General features: G+C 53.8%; 2 protein-coding genes across 2 annotated transcripts; both read left to right on the forward strand.

The window, feature by feature from the left end:
* The first annotated feature begins 899 nt into the window (after positions 1 to 899).
* LOC132086724 (serine/threonine-protein kinase PAK 3-like) lies at positions 900 to 7,781 on the forward strand. Its single transcript, XM_059492593.1, has 13 exons — positions 900 to 978; positions 1,920 to 1,957; positions 2,396 to 2,522; positions 2,582 to 2,593; positions 3,493 to 3,627; positions 4,313 to 4,376; positions 5,010 to 5,058; positions 5,368 to 5,480; positions 5,739 to 5,856; positions 6,631 to 6,730; positions 7,002 to 7,198; positions 7,296 to 7,433; positions 7,680 to 7,781. Exons 1-13 carry the CDS (start codon positions 900 to 902, stop codon positions 7,779 to 7,781), a joined length of 1,272 nt encoding a protein of 423 aa, XP_059348576.1.
* A 3,253-nt stretch (positions 7,782 to 11,034) lies between these two features.
* Positions 11,035 to 17,913, forward strand: LOC132086723 (serine/threonine-protein kinase PAK 3-like). The gene is made up of 13 exons (XM_059492592.1): positions 11,035 to 11,113; positions 12,055 to 12,092; positions 12,531 to 12,657; positions 12,717 to 12,728; positions 13,628 to 13,762; positions 14,448 to 14,511; positions 15,145 to 15,193; positions 15,503 to 15,615; positions 15,874 to 15,991; positions 16,763 to 16,862; positions 17,134 to 17,330; positions 17,428 to 17,565; positions 17,812 to 17,913. The coding sequence occupies exons 1-13, from the start codon at positions 11,035 to 11,037 to the stop codon at positions 17,911 to 17,913; spliced, it is 1,272 nt and encodes a 423-aa protein (XP_059348575.1).
* Positions 17,914 to 19,840: the final 1,927 nt, after the last annotated feature.

A 19,840-nucleotide genomic window follows, 5' to 3' on the forward strand; every position in this document is an offset into this window, starting at 1 on the left:
TTCTGCATGTTCTCCAGCTTATACACTCTTAACAAAGCGTGATCTCAAGTCACTAACTACATCACAATAACTTCTTCTATCCATTGGTGCAAAGCAATTAACGTCAATACAACTGGCAAAAGTTTTACAGAAATTTATAAGGCACGTATGCACATCTACTTCAGCACCTAGTCTAGCATACGCAACTTTTCCTGAATCTCTTCTAATGGGTTTCCATGCTGACGGCCTTGTCTTCTTCCTTGCTATGGATACACTCAAAAACCATCAACTGCTATTTCTTCCATGAACTCGGCTTTGCTTGCAGGCCAGCTGTCAAGCCCCTCCATAGGTCAGCATGCACCCGCGTGCTCAAGGAGCAACTGCAGCCTACAATAGTCCTGGAAATTTATTATCTTTGCTTCGTTTGCCATCTAAATGTCACTGAAGAAGTTAGGCTTTTCCAAACCAGCTAGGATGCCACCTAGAAGAAGCAGACTTGCTTTCAGTCAAAGCTTTTGGGACCAAGAGTCATGTTTGCTTGCATTGCTTGGATGCCGCTTGGATTGGTGCATTTTCTGAGTTCCCCTGGCATGCCTTGAGCACTGCCTTTGTGAGTGAGGAGAATTTCCCAGGCTTTTCTTTTGCATCAGCTGTACACAAGGTTGTCTTGCTGGGCACAAGAAAGCCACAGAGCAGCTGCCATTGTGAGGTCAAGCCAGAGGTGCCACGTCACAGTGCTGTCAGCACAGCGTTGTCCCGGTGCGCGCCAGGCCTGGTCGTCCAGAGCAGCTCTTCCGCTGGCTCCCTGCAGGAGGATCCTTGTGCTCAAGGAGCTCTCAGCAGACGGCCTGCACCCCGAGAGGAGTCTTGGCTTTCCCTTGGGTGGCACTCAGCGTGCAAATGCGCACAGCACTGCCAAAATGATTGGGCAAGTCTGTGCCGCCGTTTGCACCATCTTTTCTGTTGTCTATTCTGGCTACTACCTGACCCAGCTGACTCGTAAGTAAAGGTTTCTCCTGGGGCTGGCATTGCCCGACTTTTGCTTGGCTCTGCTCTTTATGCCGCAGCAGTGGCCCAGTTTCTTTGGGAACAGAATGGCCGTGAAGGTGCCACCGCTTTGGTCAATGTCCTGCCAGCAGCATCAGCTACAAAGGGGGCATCTGTACTGGGTAGCGCGTGCAGACTATTTGCCATGCAACCTGCAGCGGTTGCCTTCCCTCCCCGGGAGAGTGCGCGGCAGCGGAGTCTGTCATTTCCTCAGCTTGCTGCTTCAAGCAAGACAAGCTGCAAATTGCAGACTCTGAGGGCAGATCCTCAGAAGTATTTCTACCAACTCAGTGGTTCTCTCCAGGAGTGAAGGAAAGCACCTTTTGCTCCATATTCTACCCCTTAGAGGCCTTGGCTGCATGACTTGAGCCTTTGATGCTGTGCCAAGACTGCGATTGCCTTGGCCATGCAGCACAAACTCCAGTGCAGGGAGGGTTTGCTGCTGAGCCCAGCAGCTGTTCCTGGGCTGCTTCAGCAGGGAGCTGCCACAGGGAAGGGACCCTTTGTGGAAGCTTTGCTGGGCTATCATCTTCAGCCAAGGGATGGGAATTAGGGCGTGCAATTTAAAAGAATGTATATGGAAAATGCAGGAAAGGGAAGCGGGAAATGTAGCTTGAGCTGTTAGGCACAAGAGAAGCTCAAAGTTTTGAAGAGCAGCGGGCATTTCCAGCACCGTCTTCCTATTTCTCTCTTGGCAAAAGAGGCCCAAATGTAGCCAGAGGCTCCTCTAGCGTCCTTCTTGTTCTCTTGCTTGCTGTGGGAAAGAGCTGTTGCTCCTGGAGGCATGTTGGGAAAGGGAAATGCTCTGTGTTGGGACTGCCTTGTGCTGTGGGAGTGGCCAGCACAGGCACTTTTCTAAGGGCCTCTGGTTCCTTTTGCCTTGCTGGCTGCAGGTCACCTGACACGCGGATGGAGACAAGCCTGTCCTTTGGTGAGTGGCAAAGGAAGCTGAGACGTTGCTGGCGTGTGAGAATTGTGCAGCAATTCTGCCAGCTTGGCCTGTTGCAGCCGAGTGTGGAGTGCCGGCGTGGGAGGCTGAAGGAAAGGCCAGCTGCCCGGTGGCATCAGCAGTAGCAAAGGGAGCACTGGCTGTTTGCTGATTTTCCAGTGAAAAGCCTTTCAAGAGATGAAAGGCAAAAGGGACAGCTCCAAGGCATCTTGCTGCTTCTAGGCAGCAGGGAAGCTCAAATGCACAGCAAGATGGAGTAGCAGCTCGTTCAGCCAGCTTCCTCGGCTTTGCGTGACTCAGAGGCCCACTTGTATCAAAGTCTATGATTTGCCCTTCTTCTGGGTGCTTTCCCAGCTCAATAGAAAGCAGCTCCTAAGGCACTGGCTTTTGCCCATCTCTCTCACTTCTGTCTGCCTGCAGGGCACAACAGCAGGGTCAGCAGCTCCTCTGGCTGCCTCTGTCATTGAGGAAGAGGATGAAGAGGAGCAAAGGAAGATGAAGCCTTCAGCCGCTGTCCCTTCACAGCCTGAACTTGCAGAGCCAGTAAGTGACAGCTGAGCTTGGCACTGCCTTTGGCGCACGGCCAGGCTACCCGTTTTGGAGCAGCCCTTGTTGCTCGTGGCTGAAGATGCTGGCAGCTGTGTGCCTGCTGTGACGTAGTGCGGCTTCAGGCAAGCTGGGGAGCCCTGGCCAATGGGTTCTGAAGTTTGACATTGAAGCTGGGATGCTGAGAGGGCGCCAGAGTGTCTCTTGGGATCAGACAGGAGGCAGCATTGAGTGACTCTCAGTGCAGGAGTCAGCCCCTTGTGCCCGTTGTCAGTGCAGGCTGCCTGTGGTCAGCGGACAGCGCGGCCCAAATACGCAGTTGACAGCCTTGCAGGGTACCTGGCAGACACTGGCCCCTGGAAGGGACCTGCTGTCTCCGTGGACTAATTAGCTTCAGGCTGTGCTTCACTTCCAGCCGGTCAGAGCAGAGTTTGGAGAGGAGAATCCTCGGCAGCCCTGCATTGTAAAAGGGCGGGTGGGTCTGGGCAGGGCTGGAAGGCGGCTCCCAAGGGCCGCTCTCTAAAGGCTGCCATAGAGAAGGGAAATCCGTGAAACAGATCAGAGAAGGGACACGCTGCGGGCTTCTGAGCAGACTGTTGCCTGCCAACTCCGGGCTGATTTCATTCCGGCCCAGGAAAAGACAGGAGGAGGAAAGCAGCGAGGCTCTGGGGCCCTGCTCTGATCTCTTTGTGGATTTGGCAGCCCCATCGATACCTTGTTGCCAGTGTCTTGCAGAAAAGCTGAACACGTGGAGCGTGGAGGTGGTCGGGAGGGGCTGGATCCAAGTAGCCTTTGGGCTTCTCCCGAAGGTGCCTTTGAGAAGGGGACATGGGAACTGCTCCAGCTGGAGAGGCCTGGCCGTGGCTGGCAGCACCTTCCCAAGGCCTTGCTTTTGCTGTGCGCTTAGGGGGGGGCATGAGTGCCAGCCACCCTTCTGACGGGCAATCCTTTCTTGTCCCAGCGCAAGACAGGCTCTGCCATTCAACCTGGTGCCGCCGGACCAGCATGGCCTGCAGCAGCCAGCTCAAGCCCCGCTGCCGGCACTTCCTGCAGCAGCGCAGCCCAGCAGCCCGAGATGAGGGAGGAGCAGGGCCTGAAGACACTGAGTACGTCCGTCTGGTGCATTTCTTGTCTGCCAGAGCAGGGTCTTGTGCGAGTGTCTGGGTGTAGGCTGCGCCAGATGCTGGCCCTCAGTCTCAGAGGCACTTAGGCCTCTCTGCAGAAGGTGTTGTACTGCTCTGAGGAAGCGCGGCAGCGCTCAGGGAGTCCCTGCTGCCTGTGAGGGCGGCTGGGCCTGGCTTGGCCCTGCCTGGGCTGCCTTCTGGGCCAAAGACAAAAGCAGAGATTGTTTCTGCTTGAGCAGAAGGCTGGCACGTAGCAAGTGACTATTGCCCAGGGAGCTGTCTGGCCCCAGGTGTTTTCTGGCTCTGGTTCTTACTCCTCCTCCGGCCCAGACACTTTGTGCCCCTGGCAGTGGACCTGCCAGTGATGGTGGGTGTGACTGCGGAGGCAGCAAAGGCCCTTGCTTACCTCTTAGGGCCCCCTTCTTAAGGGCTCATCATTTTGGCTTATCGCGTGAGATGCTGCTCTTGAAAGAAATCAAGGCCTTCTTGGAAAGGCCACCTGATGAAAGGTGGAGAAGATGGCCCTCCCACTTGCTGGTCTCAGCAGCTGGAAGCCGCGGGACCGCAAAGGGCCCAGAGCTGCGGGCAGTGGGGCTGCCTTTGGGACGCTCTGGGCAGCGGCGTCTCTGTGTGCGAGTGAGTGCCCTGCACTGCTTTTGTCTTTCAGGGAGCATCGTGAGTCCGGGCCGGCCAACGGGCAAATACACGGCATTTGAGGAACTCGGGCGAGGGTAAGCGTGACGTCAGCTCATTTTACAAAAGTGTGGGCCAGGTCTTTGGCTGGTGCAATATCAAGCGTGAAGTCAGGCAAGCTCCAATCATGGTCAGGCTCCGGCTTGACCTCGTGTCGCCTGCCTGGACTGCTCGGTCAGAGCAATGCAAAGGCCTCATCAAAGACAAGTTGATGCTGGCAGTGTCTTGCTTGCAGCAGTGAGGAGCAGGAGCTGGGAGAAGCCCTGGCCCTGCAGCTTTGTGGCCTGAAAGAGCACCTTGCCATCCAAGAAAGGTCAGATTGTCAAGGACAGTCTTCTGACTCAAATTGTTCTCCCTTTTTTGACACACACATGCATGCACACCCGCACAAGGAGAGAGTTCCCCTTAGGTTCTGAAATGACCTGGCAGGGTGTGCGCCTTGGAGATTTCCAGCGGCCCTTGGTCTTCATGCTGCACCTTAGTGTTCCCTTGGACAGCCTGCCCCGCATGGCAGAGGGCTCACGGGCTAACATGCTGTTGGCCGAAGAGATGCTGCAGCCAGGCATTTTTTCTAAGGAAGGCGTCCAGGCAGCCTGGGGAGATCTGCTGCCTGGGCTTGCTTTCACTGCCAGAGGGATAAAGGTCTCTTTCTGCTGCTTTTGTCTTTCTAGAGGGTTTGGAGCTGTTTATAAAGCCCTTGACACCAGCAGCGGACAACAGGTAAAGTGCCAAGAGCCCCACGCCATTTTGCAGCTCTGGAGCGCTTTGCCCGCTGCTGTGAGCTGTGCTTGGAGGTTTGGGTGGCAGCTCCATGTCTGCAGCAGGGGCTGTTCCTCTGAAATACAGTCTAGGCTCAGGGGGCAGAATGCATTTGGGATGGCTTTTGGTGCTTCTGCTAAGCTCTGCTGTCTAGTGACAAGGCACTTTGGCCCAGCGTGCTGCCTCATTGCACCAGCACTCGCTCCGTGCTCCTTGTGATCTCGAGCGGGGTGCGTCTTCTCAAGGTACCGGTGGCCAATGTCATTGCAGGTGGCAATCAAGATCATGTCACTCGAGGAGGAGATGTCCGAGGAGCTGGCTGCCAATGAAATCCTGGCCATGAGGGACAACAGGAGTCCCAATATCGTTACCTACTTAGACAGGTTGGCATATTCTGGTGTCAATGTAGCTTTAGCTGGTGCAAGCGCAAAGAGACGATGCCCTTTGGTCGCTGGCAGAGAACAGAGCTGGGGATGATTTCTCTGCATGTCTCCAGAGCGTGGGAGGAGGTGGAGCTGGTGTTCAACAGTCTCTTGTGGCACCCGTAGCTTGGAGAGCAGCTGCAAAAACCTGTCTCAGGCCCTGGGGTGACTGAGGCTATGCCCATTCTGTTGCTCCATGCCGTGGTTTTCTTCTTTCAGCTACCTGGTGGATGCGGAGCTCTGGCTGGCCATGGAGTTCATGGACGGCGGCACCTTGTTTGATGTGCTGAGGGCAGTGTACCTGGAGGAAGGACAGATAGGCGCTGTCTGTCGGGAGGTGAGGGATCCCGCTTGTGCTTGCCCAAGACTGCCCGGATGCTGCTTGTCAGCTGGAGCTTAAGGAGAGCCGAGATTTCTTGCTCTCACCTTTCTTTTGCTGCTGCTGCTGCTGCTGCTGCTGCTGTCACGCCACACAGGAGAAGAAAGAGCATGGGAAGTGTACTGCCTGCCGGTGCCCTCGCACTCCTCAGGCTCTGTTCTTGCACTCTTCCATCCTGTCTGTCCTCTGGCCTTGGTGCTCGCTCACTGGCTCAATTTCTCTTTCTTCCTCTTCTCAGCTTTGCCTGGGAATGTTTGCCTGGAGCCTGTCTGTCTGTCCTACATTGCTTGCCACTGGAAGGCAGCATGCGGGTGGCAGAATTTCAAGCTAAGGGCAAAGAGCTGTCCTCAGCTTCAAAGGCTACCATTGCAGCCTGCATGGCGATGCATTGTGGAACAGCTCGAAGGTGCTGCTGTCACCAGCAGCTTCCTCTTCTGCTGCCACTAGGCTTCCCCAAAATTCTTTGCCGTGCCGCCTCCCAGCCAAAGGTGGCGCGCTTCCTACCCAAGGCCGGTGGAAGTTTTGGGAGCCCAGATGCCTTTGCTTGGAAATCTAGAAAAAACTTCCAAGAGTGTTGAAGCAGCAAGCTCTTCATGGTGACAGCAGCGTGATGTTTTGCCCTCGCTCACAATTCCCTGCGAAAGCCGCCAATCCCCTTGAGCTCTTTCCTTGCGGGTGGGATGAAATCAGATCCTGCAGGTTAACTTTCCCTCCCTCCTTTTTCTCTCTCAGTGCCTGCAAGGACTGCATTTCCTTCATTCCCGCCAAGTCATCCACAGAGACATCAAAAGTTGCAACGTCCTGGTGGGCACGGACGGATCCGTCAAGTTGGGTGGGTATCCCTGCTGGGCTGCAGCATGTCCAGCATATGCCGTGTGCTTGCATTTTGGTGACGGCCAGTGGGGCAGAAGCGCGGCTTGGCCAGTGCGTGAATCGTCAGGGTGTTTTTGAAGCGGCCGATGCCTTATTTGCCTGGCTCCAGGCACGTGGAAGGAGAGCTCAGCTGCTTTTTCAGTTAGATTCAGCATGGCCTGGTCAGGGCAATGGTTTTGGCTGCTTTGCCAGTGGTAGCTGGCTTTGACAGGCTTTGTTTTTGTCCTCAGGTGACTTTGGCCTCTGTGCTCAGCTCAGCCCTGAGCACAGCAAGCGCAGCTCCAGCGTCGGCACTCCCAGCTGGATGGCACCGGAGGTGGTGAGAGGAGAAGCCTACGGCCCCAAAGTGGACATCTGGTCCCTGGGGATCATGGGGCTGGAAATGGTGGAAGGGGAAGCTCCTTACCAGCGGGAAGCCCGTCTCCGGGTAAGGTGCAGCTTAGCAAGAGGGCTCTGTGTGGAGAGAGCTGTGTGTGGCTAGCAAAGGAGCAGGTGGAGTGTCCTCTTGCATCCATGTGCTGTAGGTTTTTGAACTGCTAGAAAGGAACGGGCCCCCAAAACTGCAGAACCCCAGGCACCACTCGGCTCTCCTGCGCGACTTCCTCCGCTGCTGCCTGCAGGCAGATGAGGACAGGCGCTGGTCTGCCCAGGAGCTCCTACAGGTAAGAAAAAGCAAAGGGGCAAAAAGCCCTGGCAGCTGAGGACACCTGCATGAAGGGATGAGGAGGAGGAGGAGTGTGGGCCACGTGGCACAGAAAGCTGCCAGGACAGGAAGGCACAGGGGGACATGCTGCCCTCAGTGCTCTTTGTGTGTCTTGCTGGTAGCCAGGGAATCCTGCTTGAGCCCGCAGGCTCAAGTGATCCTGGAAAGTAAGAGTTCCTTTCTTTGTTCTTTTTCCTCTGGGCAGCATCCCTTCGTGACCTCAGGCGATCCTGCCTCCAGCCTGGCTGCTCTGATCATCTCAGCCAAGCAAGTGCAGGAAGACTGGAGAGGAGACACCTGCGCCTGAGGAGGCCCTGATGCCCCGCCAGCCAAGAGGAGGGAAAAGGGGATGTGTCATCTTTAGGCAGAGCTTCAGCCATCCCCCGAGGTTGAAGAGGAGCTGTGCCGTAGCTAGGAAACATGATAGTGTAGATATTTGCTCAGTTTAGCTGTTAGGTTAGCTGTTAGGTTAGCTGTTAGGTTAGGTTGGGTTAGGTTAGCATTAGGTTGGATTAGATGAGGTTAGGTTAGGTTAGGTTAGATATGTTGTTAGGTTCAATTTAAAGCTCTGTTGTTTTTCTTTCTGCAAAAGATGAAAATTGAAAAAAATTAGGAACTATAGGGATCAACTTTTAAGAACTATAGAACGTAGACAGCTTGGATAGTAGAGGATTGTTTAGCTTAGGATAGAGTGTTGTTAATTTAGGGAAGCTTTGAAGTAGAAATGAAAGAATTGTCATAATAAGAATTAAGCAGTGAGAGGAAAAGCTGGGCTGCAGCAGAACTGGAGCCTGCAGGCGCTCCAAGCTGTCAGCCTGAGCAGGCCACCTGCAGGACAGAATGATGAAGATGAAGAAGCAGCGAGGGGATACTTTGTTTCAGCCCGAGTGTCAATAAAAGTCGAAAATATCCAGAGTGTTGTAAGACTCCCTTCCTTGCCAGGCTGTAGCTAAGTGGACAGTCCCTTTCAGAGGCCCAAAGAACATAGTGAGGTAAGCAGCTTTGCTTACCTGAAGTGTGGCATGCCTGTGGGAAGCTGAGAGACCTACAGGTAATGAACACCAGGTAATGAGCTGCCATTCAGGACAGCACTAGGAGGCAGATGTGCAGTCCTTTCTGGGCCTCTTGTCTTGATCAGATGTCAGGCTGATCAGCAGCAATCACCATTTTGTTGCCACCCTCCTCTCACTATGTCACCTGTGGGATGGAATGGCATTCTCACAGCGGCAGCATCTGGCATTTCCTCCCTGCTTCTCTTTTCCCCGCTTTTCACCCCAGACCCCCAGGGACCCTCTGGGCCAGCCTCATCCCCTACAGGGGTGTGCAACCACCAGGGCCTCCTGCAGAGCCCCATTCCCACTCTGCTGCCTCCTTGGCCTTTTCCCACCTCTGGGCCAGCCTGCTGTTGCCAGGTGTTGGAAACATGCACACAGCATAGCACACCTGTCATTGAGCAATTTGATGCAGGAGCCCCTGCTGAGCACGGCTCCCCACCCCGGCCCTTTTCCCACCCAGCTGTGGCTCCATTTCGCCTCCATCTGCTGGCATACCCACTGTGAAGGACTGCTCAGGGACTGGATGCTCCTTGAATGTTGCCCACAGGCCTGATTTCCACGCCTCCCCATTCCTCCTACCCCTAAGGCTGCCTCAGCCGTCTGAACACAATTTTTCTTACTCTAATGGCTTCCTGTGCTTTACTTGATACTGTAAGCAGAAGTACACCGTTTTGATTGTCTTTCTTCTAGAATTAATAAAAATAAGTTTGAAGTACTCCTAGATTTTGCCATTGAAAACTTGAGGCAAGTGCACAAAGTAGAGAAGCTTTCTGTGCAGCTTTTCAGTTAATTTGAGGTCCCCTTACTCTTCACTCACTTTCAGCATATCTGTTGATTTTCCTTTGCTCTCATCTTTTAAGCTTCATCCCTTGTCTATCGATCTGCAAAAATAGCCTGTAAACCCAACGCAAATTTACTATCCTTTGTATTTTTCCTCTTCTGGAAAAGCTGAGGCTCGTGTGATCTTCTCCTGTGATCTAGACTTTGATTCCCATCTTGGCTCTGGCTAAGTGCAGAACAAATGTAATTTATTGCCTGCTAGTAGGATCTGCTAGCAAAGGTCACATTTAGAGCTAAGCATGATGCTTCTCTCCCTCCGTTGAATACACATCTTTGTGTCAAGGCCTGGTGACTTCCAGGAGCACCTGGAAGCTACTGCCAAGGACAAAAGTCTCACTCTTGCTGGTTTTGACACTGATTTGTTGGGAGGATTTTGATCTACGTCGACAGTGATCTACAGGAACTGGATCCTTGACACCAAGTGCCTTCAAGCAACATCTCTAAGCAGAGTGGGCAATGAAGTCCAGATACTAATGAGTTGTGGTTTGTTTTAACTCTGTCTAACATATGGTACACTATCCCAAAACATGTTATTTTTGAGTGCTTCAGGCATTTAAAACTTAGGTTTATTCTTGTCAACACTTTTCTTTCCTCTCTTCAGAAATCTGCATGTCCAGCTACTAATTTCTTTCTCAGCTTGTTGAAAAGTTACCAGTCAGACAAGACTTGTTTCTTGACCCAGAGATGGGGCAAGCGTCACCGTTAGGCCGGACGTGGCATACACACGTGATCAAGGGTCCAAGAAGAAAAAGGTTTGTTTGTTTTATTCTGCATGTTCTCCAGCTTATACACTCTTAACAAAGCGTGATCTCAAGTCACTAACTACATCACAATAACTTCTTCTATCCATTGGTGCAAAGCAATTAACGTCAATACAACTGGCAAAAGTTTTACAGAAATTTATAAGGCACGTATGCACATCTACTTCAGCACCTAGTCTAGCATACGCAACTTTTCCTGAATCTCTTCTAATGGGTTTCCATGCTGACGGCCTTGTCTTCTTCCTTGCTATGGATACACTCAAAAACCATCAACTGCTATTTCTTCCATGAACTCGGCTTTGCTTGCAGGCCAGCTGTCAAGCCCCTCCATAGGTCAGCATGCACCCGCGTGCTCAAGGAGCAACTGCAGCCTACAATAGTCCTGGAAATTTATTATCTTTGCTTCGTTTGCCATCTAAATGTCACTGAAGAAGTTAGGCTTTTCCAAACCAGCTAGGATGCCACCTAGAAGAAGCAGACTTGCTTTCAGTCAAAGCTTTTGGGACCAAGAGTCATGTTTGCTTGCATTGCTTGGATGCCGCTTGGATTGGCGCATTTTCTGAGTTCCCCTGGCATGCCTTGAGCACTGCCTTTGTGAGTGAGGAGAATTTCCCAGGCTTTTCTTTTGCATCAGCTGTACACAAGGTTGTCTTGCTGGGCACAAGAAAGCCACAGAGCAGCTGCCATTGTGAGGTCAAGCCAGAGGTGCCACGTCACAGTGCTGTCAGCACAGCGTTGTCCCGGTGCGCGCCAGGCCTGGTCGTCCAGAGCAGCTCTTCCGCTGGCTCCCTGCAGGAGGATCCTTGTGCTCAAGGAGCTCTCAGCAGACGGCCTGCACCCCGAGAGGAGTCTTGGCTTTCCCTTGGCTGGCACTCAGCGTGCAAACGCGCACAGCACTGCCAAAATGATTGGGCAAGTCTGTGCCGCCGTTTGCACCATCTTTTCTGTTGTCTATTCTGGCTACTACCTGACCCAGCTGACTCGTAAGTAAAGGTTTCTCCTGGGGCTGGCATTGCCCGACTTTTGCTTGGCTCTGCTCTTTATGCCGCAGCAGTGGCCCAGTTTCTTTGGGAACAGAATGGCCGTGAAGGTGCCACCGCTTTGGTCAATGTCCTGCCAGCAGCATCAGCTACAAAGGGGGCATCTGTACTGGGTAGCGCGTGCAGACTATTTGCCATGCAACCTGCAGCGGTTGCCTTCCCTCCCCGGGAGAGTGCGCGGCAGCGGAGTCTGTCATTTCCTCAGCTTGCTGCTTCAAGCAAGACAAGCTGCAAATTGCAGACTCTGAGGGCAGATCCTCAGAAGTATTTCTACCAACTCAGTGGTTCTCTCCAGGAGTGAAGGAAAGCACCTTTTGCTCCATATTCTACCCCTTAGAGGCCTTGGCTGCATGACTTGAGCCTTTGATGCTGTGCCAAGACTGCGATTGCCTTGGCCATGCAGCACAAACTCCAGTGCAGGGAGGGTTTGCTGCTGAGCCCAGCAGCTGTTCCTGGGCTGCTTCAGCAGGGAGCTGCCACAGGGAAGGGACCCTTTGTGGAAGCTTTGCTGGGCTATCATCTTCAGCCAAGGGATGGGAATTAGGGCGTGCAATTTAAAAGAATGTATATGGAAAATGCAGGAAAGGGAAGCGGGAAATGTAGCTTGAGCTGTTAGGCACAAGAGAAGCTCAAAGTTTTGAAGAGCAGCGGGCATTTCCAGCACCGTCTTCCTATTTCTCTCTTGGCAAAAGAGGCCCAAATGTAGCCAGAGGCTCCTCTAGCGTCCTTCTTGTTCTCTTGCTTGCTGTGGGAAAGAGCTGTTGCTCCTGGAGGCATGTTGGGAAAGGGAAATGCTCTGTGTTGGGACTGCCTTGTGCTGTGGGAGTGGCCAGCACAGGCACTTTTCTAAGGGCCTCTGCTTCCTTTTGCCTTGCTGGCTGCAGGTCACCTGACACGCGGATGGAGACAAGCCTGTCCTTTGGTGAGTGGCAAAGGAAGCTGAGACGTTGCTGGCGTGTGAGAATTGTGCAGCAATTCTGCCAGCTTGGCCTGTTGCAGCCGAGTGTGGAGTGCCGGCGTGGGAGGCTGAAGGAAAGGCCAGCTGCCCGGTGGCATCAGCAGTAGCAAAGGGAGCACTGGCTGTTTGCTGATTTTCCAGTGAAAAGCCTTTCAAGAGATGAAAGGCAAAAGGGACAGCTCCAAGGCATCTTGCTGCTTCTAGGCAGCAGGGAAGCTCAAATGCACAGCAAGATGGAGTAGCAGCTCGTTCAGCCAGCTTCCTCGGCTTTGCGTGACTCAGAGGCCCACTTGTATCAAAGTCTATGATTTGCCCTTCTTCTGGGTGCTTTCCCAGCTCAATAGAAAGCAGCTCCTAAGGCACTGGCTTTTGCCCATCTCTCTCACTTCTGTCTGCCTGCAGGGCACAACAGCAGGGTCAGCAGCTCCTCTGGCTGCCTCTGTCATTGAGGAAGAGGATGAAGAGGAGCAAAGGAAGATGAAGCCTTCAGCCGCTGTCCCTTCACAGCCTGAACTTGCAGAGCCAGTAAGTGACAGCTGAGCTTGGCACTGCCTTTGGCGCACGGCCAGGCTACCCGTTTTGGAGCAGCCCTTGTTGCTCGTGGCTGAAGATGCTGGCAGCCGTGTGCCTGCTGTGACGTAGTGCGGCTTCAGGCAAGCTGGGGAGCCCTGGCCAATGGGTTCTGAAGTTTGACATTGAAGCTGGGATGCTGAGAGGGCGCCAGAGTGTCTCTTGGGATCAGACAGGAGGCAGCATTGAGTGACTCTCAGTGCAGGAGTCAGCCCCTTGTGCCCGTTGTCAGTGCAGGCTGCCTGTGGTCAGCGGACAGCGCGGCCCAAATACGCAGTTGACAGCCTTGCAGGGTACCTGGCAGACACTGGCCCCTGGAAGGGACCTGCTGTCTCCGTGGACTAATTAGCTTCAGGCTGTGCTTCACTTCCAGCCGGTCAGAGCAGAGTTTGGAGAGGAGAATCCTCGGCAGCCCTGCATTGTAAAAGGGCGGGTGGGTCTGGGCAGGGCTGGAAGGCGGCTCCCAAGGGCCGCTCTCTAAAGGCTGCCATAGAGAAGGGAAATCCGTGAAACAGATCAGAGAAGGGACACGCTGCGGGCTTCTGAGCAGACTGTTGCCTGCCAACTCCGGGCTGATTTCATTCCGACCCAGGAAAAGACAGGAGGAGGAAAGCAGCGAGGCTCTGGGGCCCTGCTCTGATCTCTTTGTGGATTTGGCAGCCCCATCGATACCTTGTTGCCAGTGTCTTGCAGAAAAGCTGAACACGTGGAGCATGGAGGTGGTCGGGAGGGGCTGGATCCAAGTAGCCTTTGGGCTTCTCCCGAAGGTGCCTTTGAGAAGGGGACATGGGAACTGCTCCAGCTGGAGAGGCCTGGCCGTGGCTGGCAGCACCTTCCCAAGGCCTTGCTTTTGCTGTGCGCTTAGGGGGGGGCATGAGTGCCAGCCACCCTTCTGACGGGCAATCCTTTCTTGTCCCAGCGCAAGACAGGCTCTGCCATTCAACCTGGTGCCGCCGGACCAGCATGGCCTGCAGCAGCCAGCTCAAGCCCCGCTGCCGGCACTTCCTGCAGCAGCGCAGCCCAGCAGCCCGAGATGAGGGAGGAGCAGGGCCTGAAGACACTGAGTACGTCCGTCTGGTGCATTTCTTGTCTGCCAGAGCAGGGTCTTGTGCGAGTGTCTGGGTGTAGGCTGCGCCAGATGCTGGCCCTCAGTCTCAGAGGCACTTAGGCCTCTCTGCAGAAGGTGTTGTACTGCTCTGAGGAAGCGCGGCAGCGCTCAGGGAGTCCCTGCTGCCTGTGAGGGCGGCTGGGCCTGGCTTGGCCCTGCCTGGGCTGCCTTCTGGGCCAAAGACAAAAGCAGAGATTGTTTCTGCTTGAGCAGAAGGCTGGCACGTAGCAAGTGACTATTGCCCAGGGAGCTGTCTGGCCCCAGGTGTTTTCTGGCTCTGGTTCTTACTCCTCCTCCGGCGCAGACACTTTGTGCCCCTGGCAGTGGACCTGCCAGTGATGGTGGGTGTGACTGTGGAGGCAGCAAAGGCCCTTGCTTACCTCTTAGGGCCCCCTTCTTAAGGGCTCATCATTTTGGCTTATCGCGTGAGATGCTGCTCTTGAAAGAAATCAAGGCCTTCTTGGAAAGGCCACCTGATGAAAGGTGGAGAAGATGGCCCTCCCACTTGCTGGTCTCAGCAGCTGGAAGCCGCGGGACCGCAAAGGGCCCAGAGCTGCGGGCAGTGGGGCTGCCTTTGGGATGCTCTGGGCAGCGGCGTCTCTGTGTGCGAGTGAGCGCCCTGCACTGCTTTTGTCTTTCAGGGAGCATCGTGAGTCCGGGCCGGCCAACGGGCAAATACACGGCATTTGAGGAACTCGGGCGAGGGTAAGCGTGACGTCAGCTCATTTTACAAAAGTGTGGGCCAGGTCTTTGGCTGGTGCAATATCAAGCGTGAAGTCAGGCAAGCTCCAATCATGGTCAGGCTCCGGCTTGACCTCGTGTCGCCTGCCTGGACTGCTCGGTCAGAGCAATGCAAAGGCCTCATCAAAGACAAGTTGATGCTGGCAGTGTCTTGCTTGCAGCAGTGAGGAGCAGGAGCTGGGAGAAGCCCTGGCCCTGCAGCTTTGTGGCCTGAAAGAGCACCTTGCCATCCAAGAAAGGTCAGATTGTCAAGGACAGTCTTCTGACTCAAATTGTTCTCCCTTTTTTGACACACACATGCATGCACACCCGCACAAGGAGAGAGTTCCCCTTAGGTTCTGAAATGACCTGGCAGGGTGTGCGCCTTGGAGATTTCCAGCGGCCCTTGGTCTTCATGCTGCACCTTAGTGTTCCCTTGGACAGCCTGCCCCGCATGGCAGAGGGCTCACGGGCTAACATGCTGTTGGCCGAAGAGATGCTGCAGCCAGGCATTTTTTCTAAGGAAGGCGTCCAGGCAGCCTGGGGAGATCTGCTGCCTGGGCTTGCTTTCACTGCCAGAGGGATAAAGGTCTCTTTCTGCTGCTTTTGTCTTTCTAGAGGGTTTGGAGCTGTTTATAAAGCCCTTGACACCAGCAGCGGACAACAGGTAAAGTGCCAAGAGCCCCACGCCATTTTGCAGCTCTGGAGCGCTTTGCCCGCTGCTGTGAGCTGTGCTTGGAGGTTTGGGTGGCAGCTCCATGTCTGCAGCAGGGGCTGTTCCTCTGAAATACAGTCTAGGCTCAGGGGGCAGAATGCATTTGGGATGGCTTTTGGTGCTTCTGCTAAGCTCTGCTGTCTAGTGACAAGGCACTTTGGCCCAGCGTGCTGCCTCATTGCACCAGCACTCGCTCCGTGCTCCTTGTGATCTCGAGCGGGGTGCGTCTTCTCAAGGTACCGGTGGCCAATGTCATTGCAGGTGGCAATCAAGATCATGTCACTCGAGGAGGAGATGTCCGAGGAGCTGGCTGCCAATGAAATCCTGGCCATGAGGGACAACAGGAGTCCCAATATCGTTACCTACTTAGACAGGTTGGCATATTCTGGTGTCAATGTAGCTTTAGCTGGTGCAAGCGCAAAGAGACGATGCCCTTTGGTCGCTGGCAGAGAACAGAGCTGGGGATGATTTCTCTGCATGTCTCCAGAGCGTGGGAGGAGGTGGAGCTGGTGTTCAACAGTCTCTTGTGGCACCCGTAGCTTGGAGAGCAGCTGCAAAAACCTGTCTCAGGCCCTGGGGTGACTGAGGCTATGCCCATTCTGTTGCTCCATGCCGTGGTTTTCTTCTTTCAGCTACCTGGTGGATGCGGAGCTCTGGCTGGCCATGGAGTTCATGGACGGCGGCACCTTGTTTGATGTGCTGAGGGCAGTGTACCTGGAGGAAGGACAGATAGGCGCTGTCTGTCGGGAGGTGAGGGATCCCGCTTGTGCTTGCCCAAGACTGCCCGGATGCTGCTTGTCAGCTGGAGCTTAAGGAGAGCCGAGATTTCTTGCTCTCACCTTTCTTTTGCTGCTGCTGCTGCTGCTGCTGCTGTCACGCCACACAGGAGAAGAAAGAGCATGGGAAGTGTACTGCCTGCCGGTGCCCTCGCACTCCTCAGGCTCTGTTCTTGCACTCTTCCATCCTGTCTGTCCTCTGGCCTTGGTGCTCGCTCACTGGCTCAATTTCTCTTTCTTCCTCTTCTCAGCTTTGCCTGGGAATGTTTGCCTGGAGCCTGTCTGTCTGTCCTACATTGCTTGCCACTGGAAGGCAGCATGCGGGTGGCAGAATTTCAAGCTAAGGGCAAAGAGCTGTCCTCAGCTTCAAAGGCTACCATTGCAGCCTGCATGGCGATGCATTGTGGAACAGCTCGAAGGTGCTGCTGTCACCAGCAGCTTCCTCTTCTGCTGCCACTAGGCTTCCCCAAAATTCTTTGCCGTGCCGCCTCCCAGCCAAAGGTGGCGCGCTTCCTACCCAAGGCCGGTGGAAGTTTTGGGAGCCCAGATGCCTTTGCTTGGAAATCTAGAAAAAACTTCCAAGAGTGTTGAAGCAGCAAGCTCTTCATGGTGACAGCAGCGTGATGTTTTGCCCTCGCTCACAATTCCCTGCGAAAGCCGCCAATCCCCTTGAGCTCTTTCCTTGCGGGTGGGATGAAATCAGATCCTGCAGGTTAACTTTCCCTCCCTCCTTTTTCTCTCTCAGTGCCTGCAAGGACTGCATTTCCTTCATTCCCGCCAAGTCATCCACAGAGACATCAAAAGTTGCAACGTCCTGGTGGGCACGGACGGATCCGTCAAGTTGGGTGGGTATCCCTGCTGGGCTGCAGCATGTCCAGCATATGCCGTGTGCTTGCATTTTGGTGACGGCCAGTGGGGCAGAAGCGCGGCTTGGCCAGTGCGTGAATCGTCAGGGTGTTTTTGAAGCGGCCGATGCCTTATTTGCCTGGCTCCAGGCACGTGGAAGGAGAGCTCAGCTGCTTTTTCAGTTAGATTCAGCATGGCCTGGTCAGGGCAATGGTTTTGGCTGCTTTGCCAGTGGTAGCTGGCTTTGACAGGCTTTGTTTTTGTCCTCAGGTGACTTTGGCCTCTGTGCTCAGCTCAGCCCTGAGCACAGCAAGCGCAGCTCCAGCGTCGGCACTCCCAGCTGGATGGCACCGGAGGTGGTGAGAGGAGAAGCCTACGGCCCCAAAGTGGACATCTGGTCCCTGGGGATCATGGGGCTGGAAATGGTGGAAGGGGAAGCTCCTTACCAGCGGGAAGCCCGTCTCCGGGTAAGGTGCAGCTTAGCAAGAGGGCTCTGTGTGGAGAGAGCTGTGTGTGGCTAGCAAAGGAGCAGGTGGAGTGTCCTCTTGCATCCATGTGCTGTAGGTTTTTGAACTGCTAGAAAGGAACGGGCCCCCAAAACTGCAGAACCCCAGGCACCACTCGGCTCTCCTGCGCGACTTCCTCCGCTGCTGCCTGCAGGCAGATGAGGACAGGCGCTGGTCTGCCCAGGAGCTCCTACAGGTAAGAAAAAGCAAAGGGGCAAAAAGCCCTGGCAGCTGAGGACACCTGCATGAAGGGATGAGGAGGAGGAGGAGTGTGGGCCACGTGGCACAGAAAGCTGCCAGGACAGGAAGGCGCAGGGGGACATGCTGCCCTCAGTGCTCTTTGTGTGTCTTGCTGGTAGCCAGGGAATCCTGCTTGAGCCCGCAGGCTCAAGTGATCCTGGAAAGTAAGAGTTCCTTTCTTTGTTCTTTTTCCTCTGGGCAGCATCCCTTCGTGACCTCAGGCGATCCTGCCTCCAGCCTGGCTGCTCTGATCATCTCAGCCAAGCAAGTGCAGGAAGACTGGAGAGGAGACACCTGCGCCTGAGGAGGCCCTGATGCCCCGCCAGCCAAGAGGAGGGAAAAGGGGATGTGTCATCTTTAGGCAGAGCTTCAGCCATCCCCCGAGGTTGAAGAGGAGCTGTGCCGTAGCTAGGAAACATGATAGTGTAGATATTTGCTCAGTTTAGCTGTTAGGTTAGCTGTTAGGTTAGCTGTTAGGTTAGGTTGGGTTAGGTTAGCATTAGGTTGGATTAGATGAGGTTAGGTTAGGTTAGGTTAGATATGTTGTTAGGTTCAATTTAAAGCTCTGTTGTTTTTCTTTCTGCAAAAGATGAAAATTGAAAAAAATTAGGAACTATAGGGATCAACTTTTAAGAACTATAGAACGTAGACAGCTTGGATAGTAGAGGATTGTTTAGCTTAGGATAGAGTGTTGTTAATTTAGGGAAGCTTTGAAGTAGAAATGAAAGAATTGTCATAATAAGAATTAAGCAGTGAGAGGAAAAGCTGGGCTGCAGCAGAACTGGAGCCTGCAGGCGCTCCAAGCTGTCAGCCTGAGCAGGCCACCTGCAGGACAGAATGATGAAGATGAAGAAGCAGCGAGGGGATACTTTGTTTCAGCCCGAGTGTCAATAAAAGTCGAAAATATCCAGAGTGTTGTAAGACTCCCTTCCTTGCCAGGCTGTAGCTAAGTGGACAGTCCCTTTCAGAGGCCCAAAGAACATAGTGAGGTAAGCAGCTTTGCTTACCTGAAGTGTGGCATGCCTGTGGGAAGCTGAGAGACCTACAGGTAATGAACACCAGGTAATGAGCTGCCATTCAGGACAGCACTAGGAGGCAGATGTGCAGTCCTTTCTGGGCCTCTTGTCTTGAGCAGATGTCAGGCTGATCAGCAGCAATCACCATTTTGTTGCCACCCTCCTCTCACTATGTCACCTGTGGGATGGAATGGCATTCTCACAGCGGCAGCATCTGGCATTTCCTCCCTGCTTCTCTTTTCCCCGCTTTTCACCCCAGACCCCCAGGGACCCTCTGGGCCAGCCTCATCCCCTACAGGGGTGTGCAACCACCAGGGCCTCCTGCAGAGCCCCATTCCCACTCTGCTGCCTCCTTGGCCTTTTCCCACCTCTGGGCCAGCCTGCTGTTGCCAGGTGTTGGAAACATGCACACAGCATAGCACACCTGTCATTGAGCAATTTGATGCAGGAGCCCCTGCTGAGCACGGCTCCCCACCCCGGCCCTTTTCCCACCCAGCTGTGGCTCCATTTCGCCTCCATCTGCTGGCATACCCACTGTGAAGGACTGCTCAGGGACTGGATGCTCCTTGAATGTTGCCCACAGGCCTGATTTCCACGCCTCCCCATTCCTCCTACCCCTAAGGCTGCCTCAGCCGTCTGAACACAAGTTTTCTTACTCTAATGGCTTCCTGTGCTTTACTTGATACTGTAAGCAGAAGTACACCGTTTTGATTGTCTTTCTTCTAGAATTAATAAAAATAAGTTTGAAGTACTCCTAGATTTTGCCATTGAAAACTTGAGGCAAGTGCACAAAGTAGAGAAGCTTTCTGTGCAGCTTTTCAGTTAATTTGAGGTCCCCTTACTCTTCACTCACTTTCAGCATATCTGTTGATTTTCCTTTGCTCTCATCTTTTAAGCTTCATCCCTTGTCTATCGATCTGCAAAAATAGCCTGTAAACCCAACGCAAATTTACTATCCTTTGTATTTTTCCTCTTCTGGAAAAGCTGAGGCTCGTGTGATCTTCTCCTGTGATCTAGACTTTGATTCCCATCTTGGCTCTGGCTAAGTGCAGAACAAATGTAATTTATTGCCTGCTAGTAGGATCTGCTAGCAAAGGTCACATTTAGAGCTAAGCATGATGCTTCTCTCCCTCCGTTGAATACACATCTTTGTGTCAAGGCCTGGTGACTTCCAGGAGCACCTGGAAGCTACTGCCAAGGACAAAAGTCTCACTC

Source organism: Ammospiza nelsoni, chromosome Z (genome assembly GCF_027579445.1).
Source record: "Ammospiza nelsoni isolate bAmmNel1 chromosome Z, bAmmNel1.pri, whole genome shotgun sequence".
NCBI lineage: Eukaryota > Metazoa > Chordata > Aves > Passeriformes > Passerellidae > Ammospiza > Ammospiza nelsoni.

What these genes read in the sequence shown, in the direction of transcription:
- LOC132086723 (XM_059492592.1), top strand. Translation starts at nt 11,035, where the DNA reads ATGATTGGGCAAGTCTGTGCCGCCGTTTGCACCATCTTTTCTGTTGTC. An exon ending in AGCGGGAAGCCCGTCTCCGG is followed by an intron (nt 17,331 to 17,427) that starts GTAAGGTGCAGC and finishes CATGTGCTGTAG; the next exon opens with GTTTTTGAACTGCTAGAAAG. An exon ending in CTGCCCAGGAGCTCCTACAG is followed by an intron (nt 17,566 to 17,811) that starts GTAAGAAAAAGC and finishes TCCTCTGGGCAG; the next exon opens with CATCCCTTCGTGACCTCAGG.
- LOC132086724 (XM_059492593.1), top strand. Translation starts at nt 900, where the DNA reads ATGATTGGGCAAGTCTGTGCCGCCGTTTGCACCATCTTTTCTGTTGTC. An exon ending in GCAGGGCCTGAAGACACTGA is followed by an intron (nt 3,628 to 4,312) that starts GTACGTCCGTCT and finishes TTTGTCTTTCAG; the next exon opens with GGAGCATCGTGAGTCCGGGC. An exon ending in ACACCAGCAGCGGACAACAG is followed by an intron (nt 5,059 to 5,367) that starts GTAAAGTGCCAA and finishes ATGTCATTGCAG; the next exon opens with GTGGCAATCAAGATCATGTC.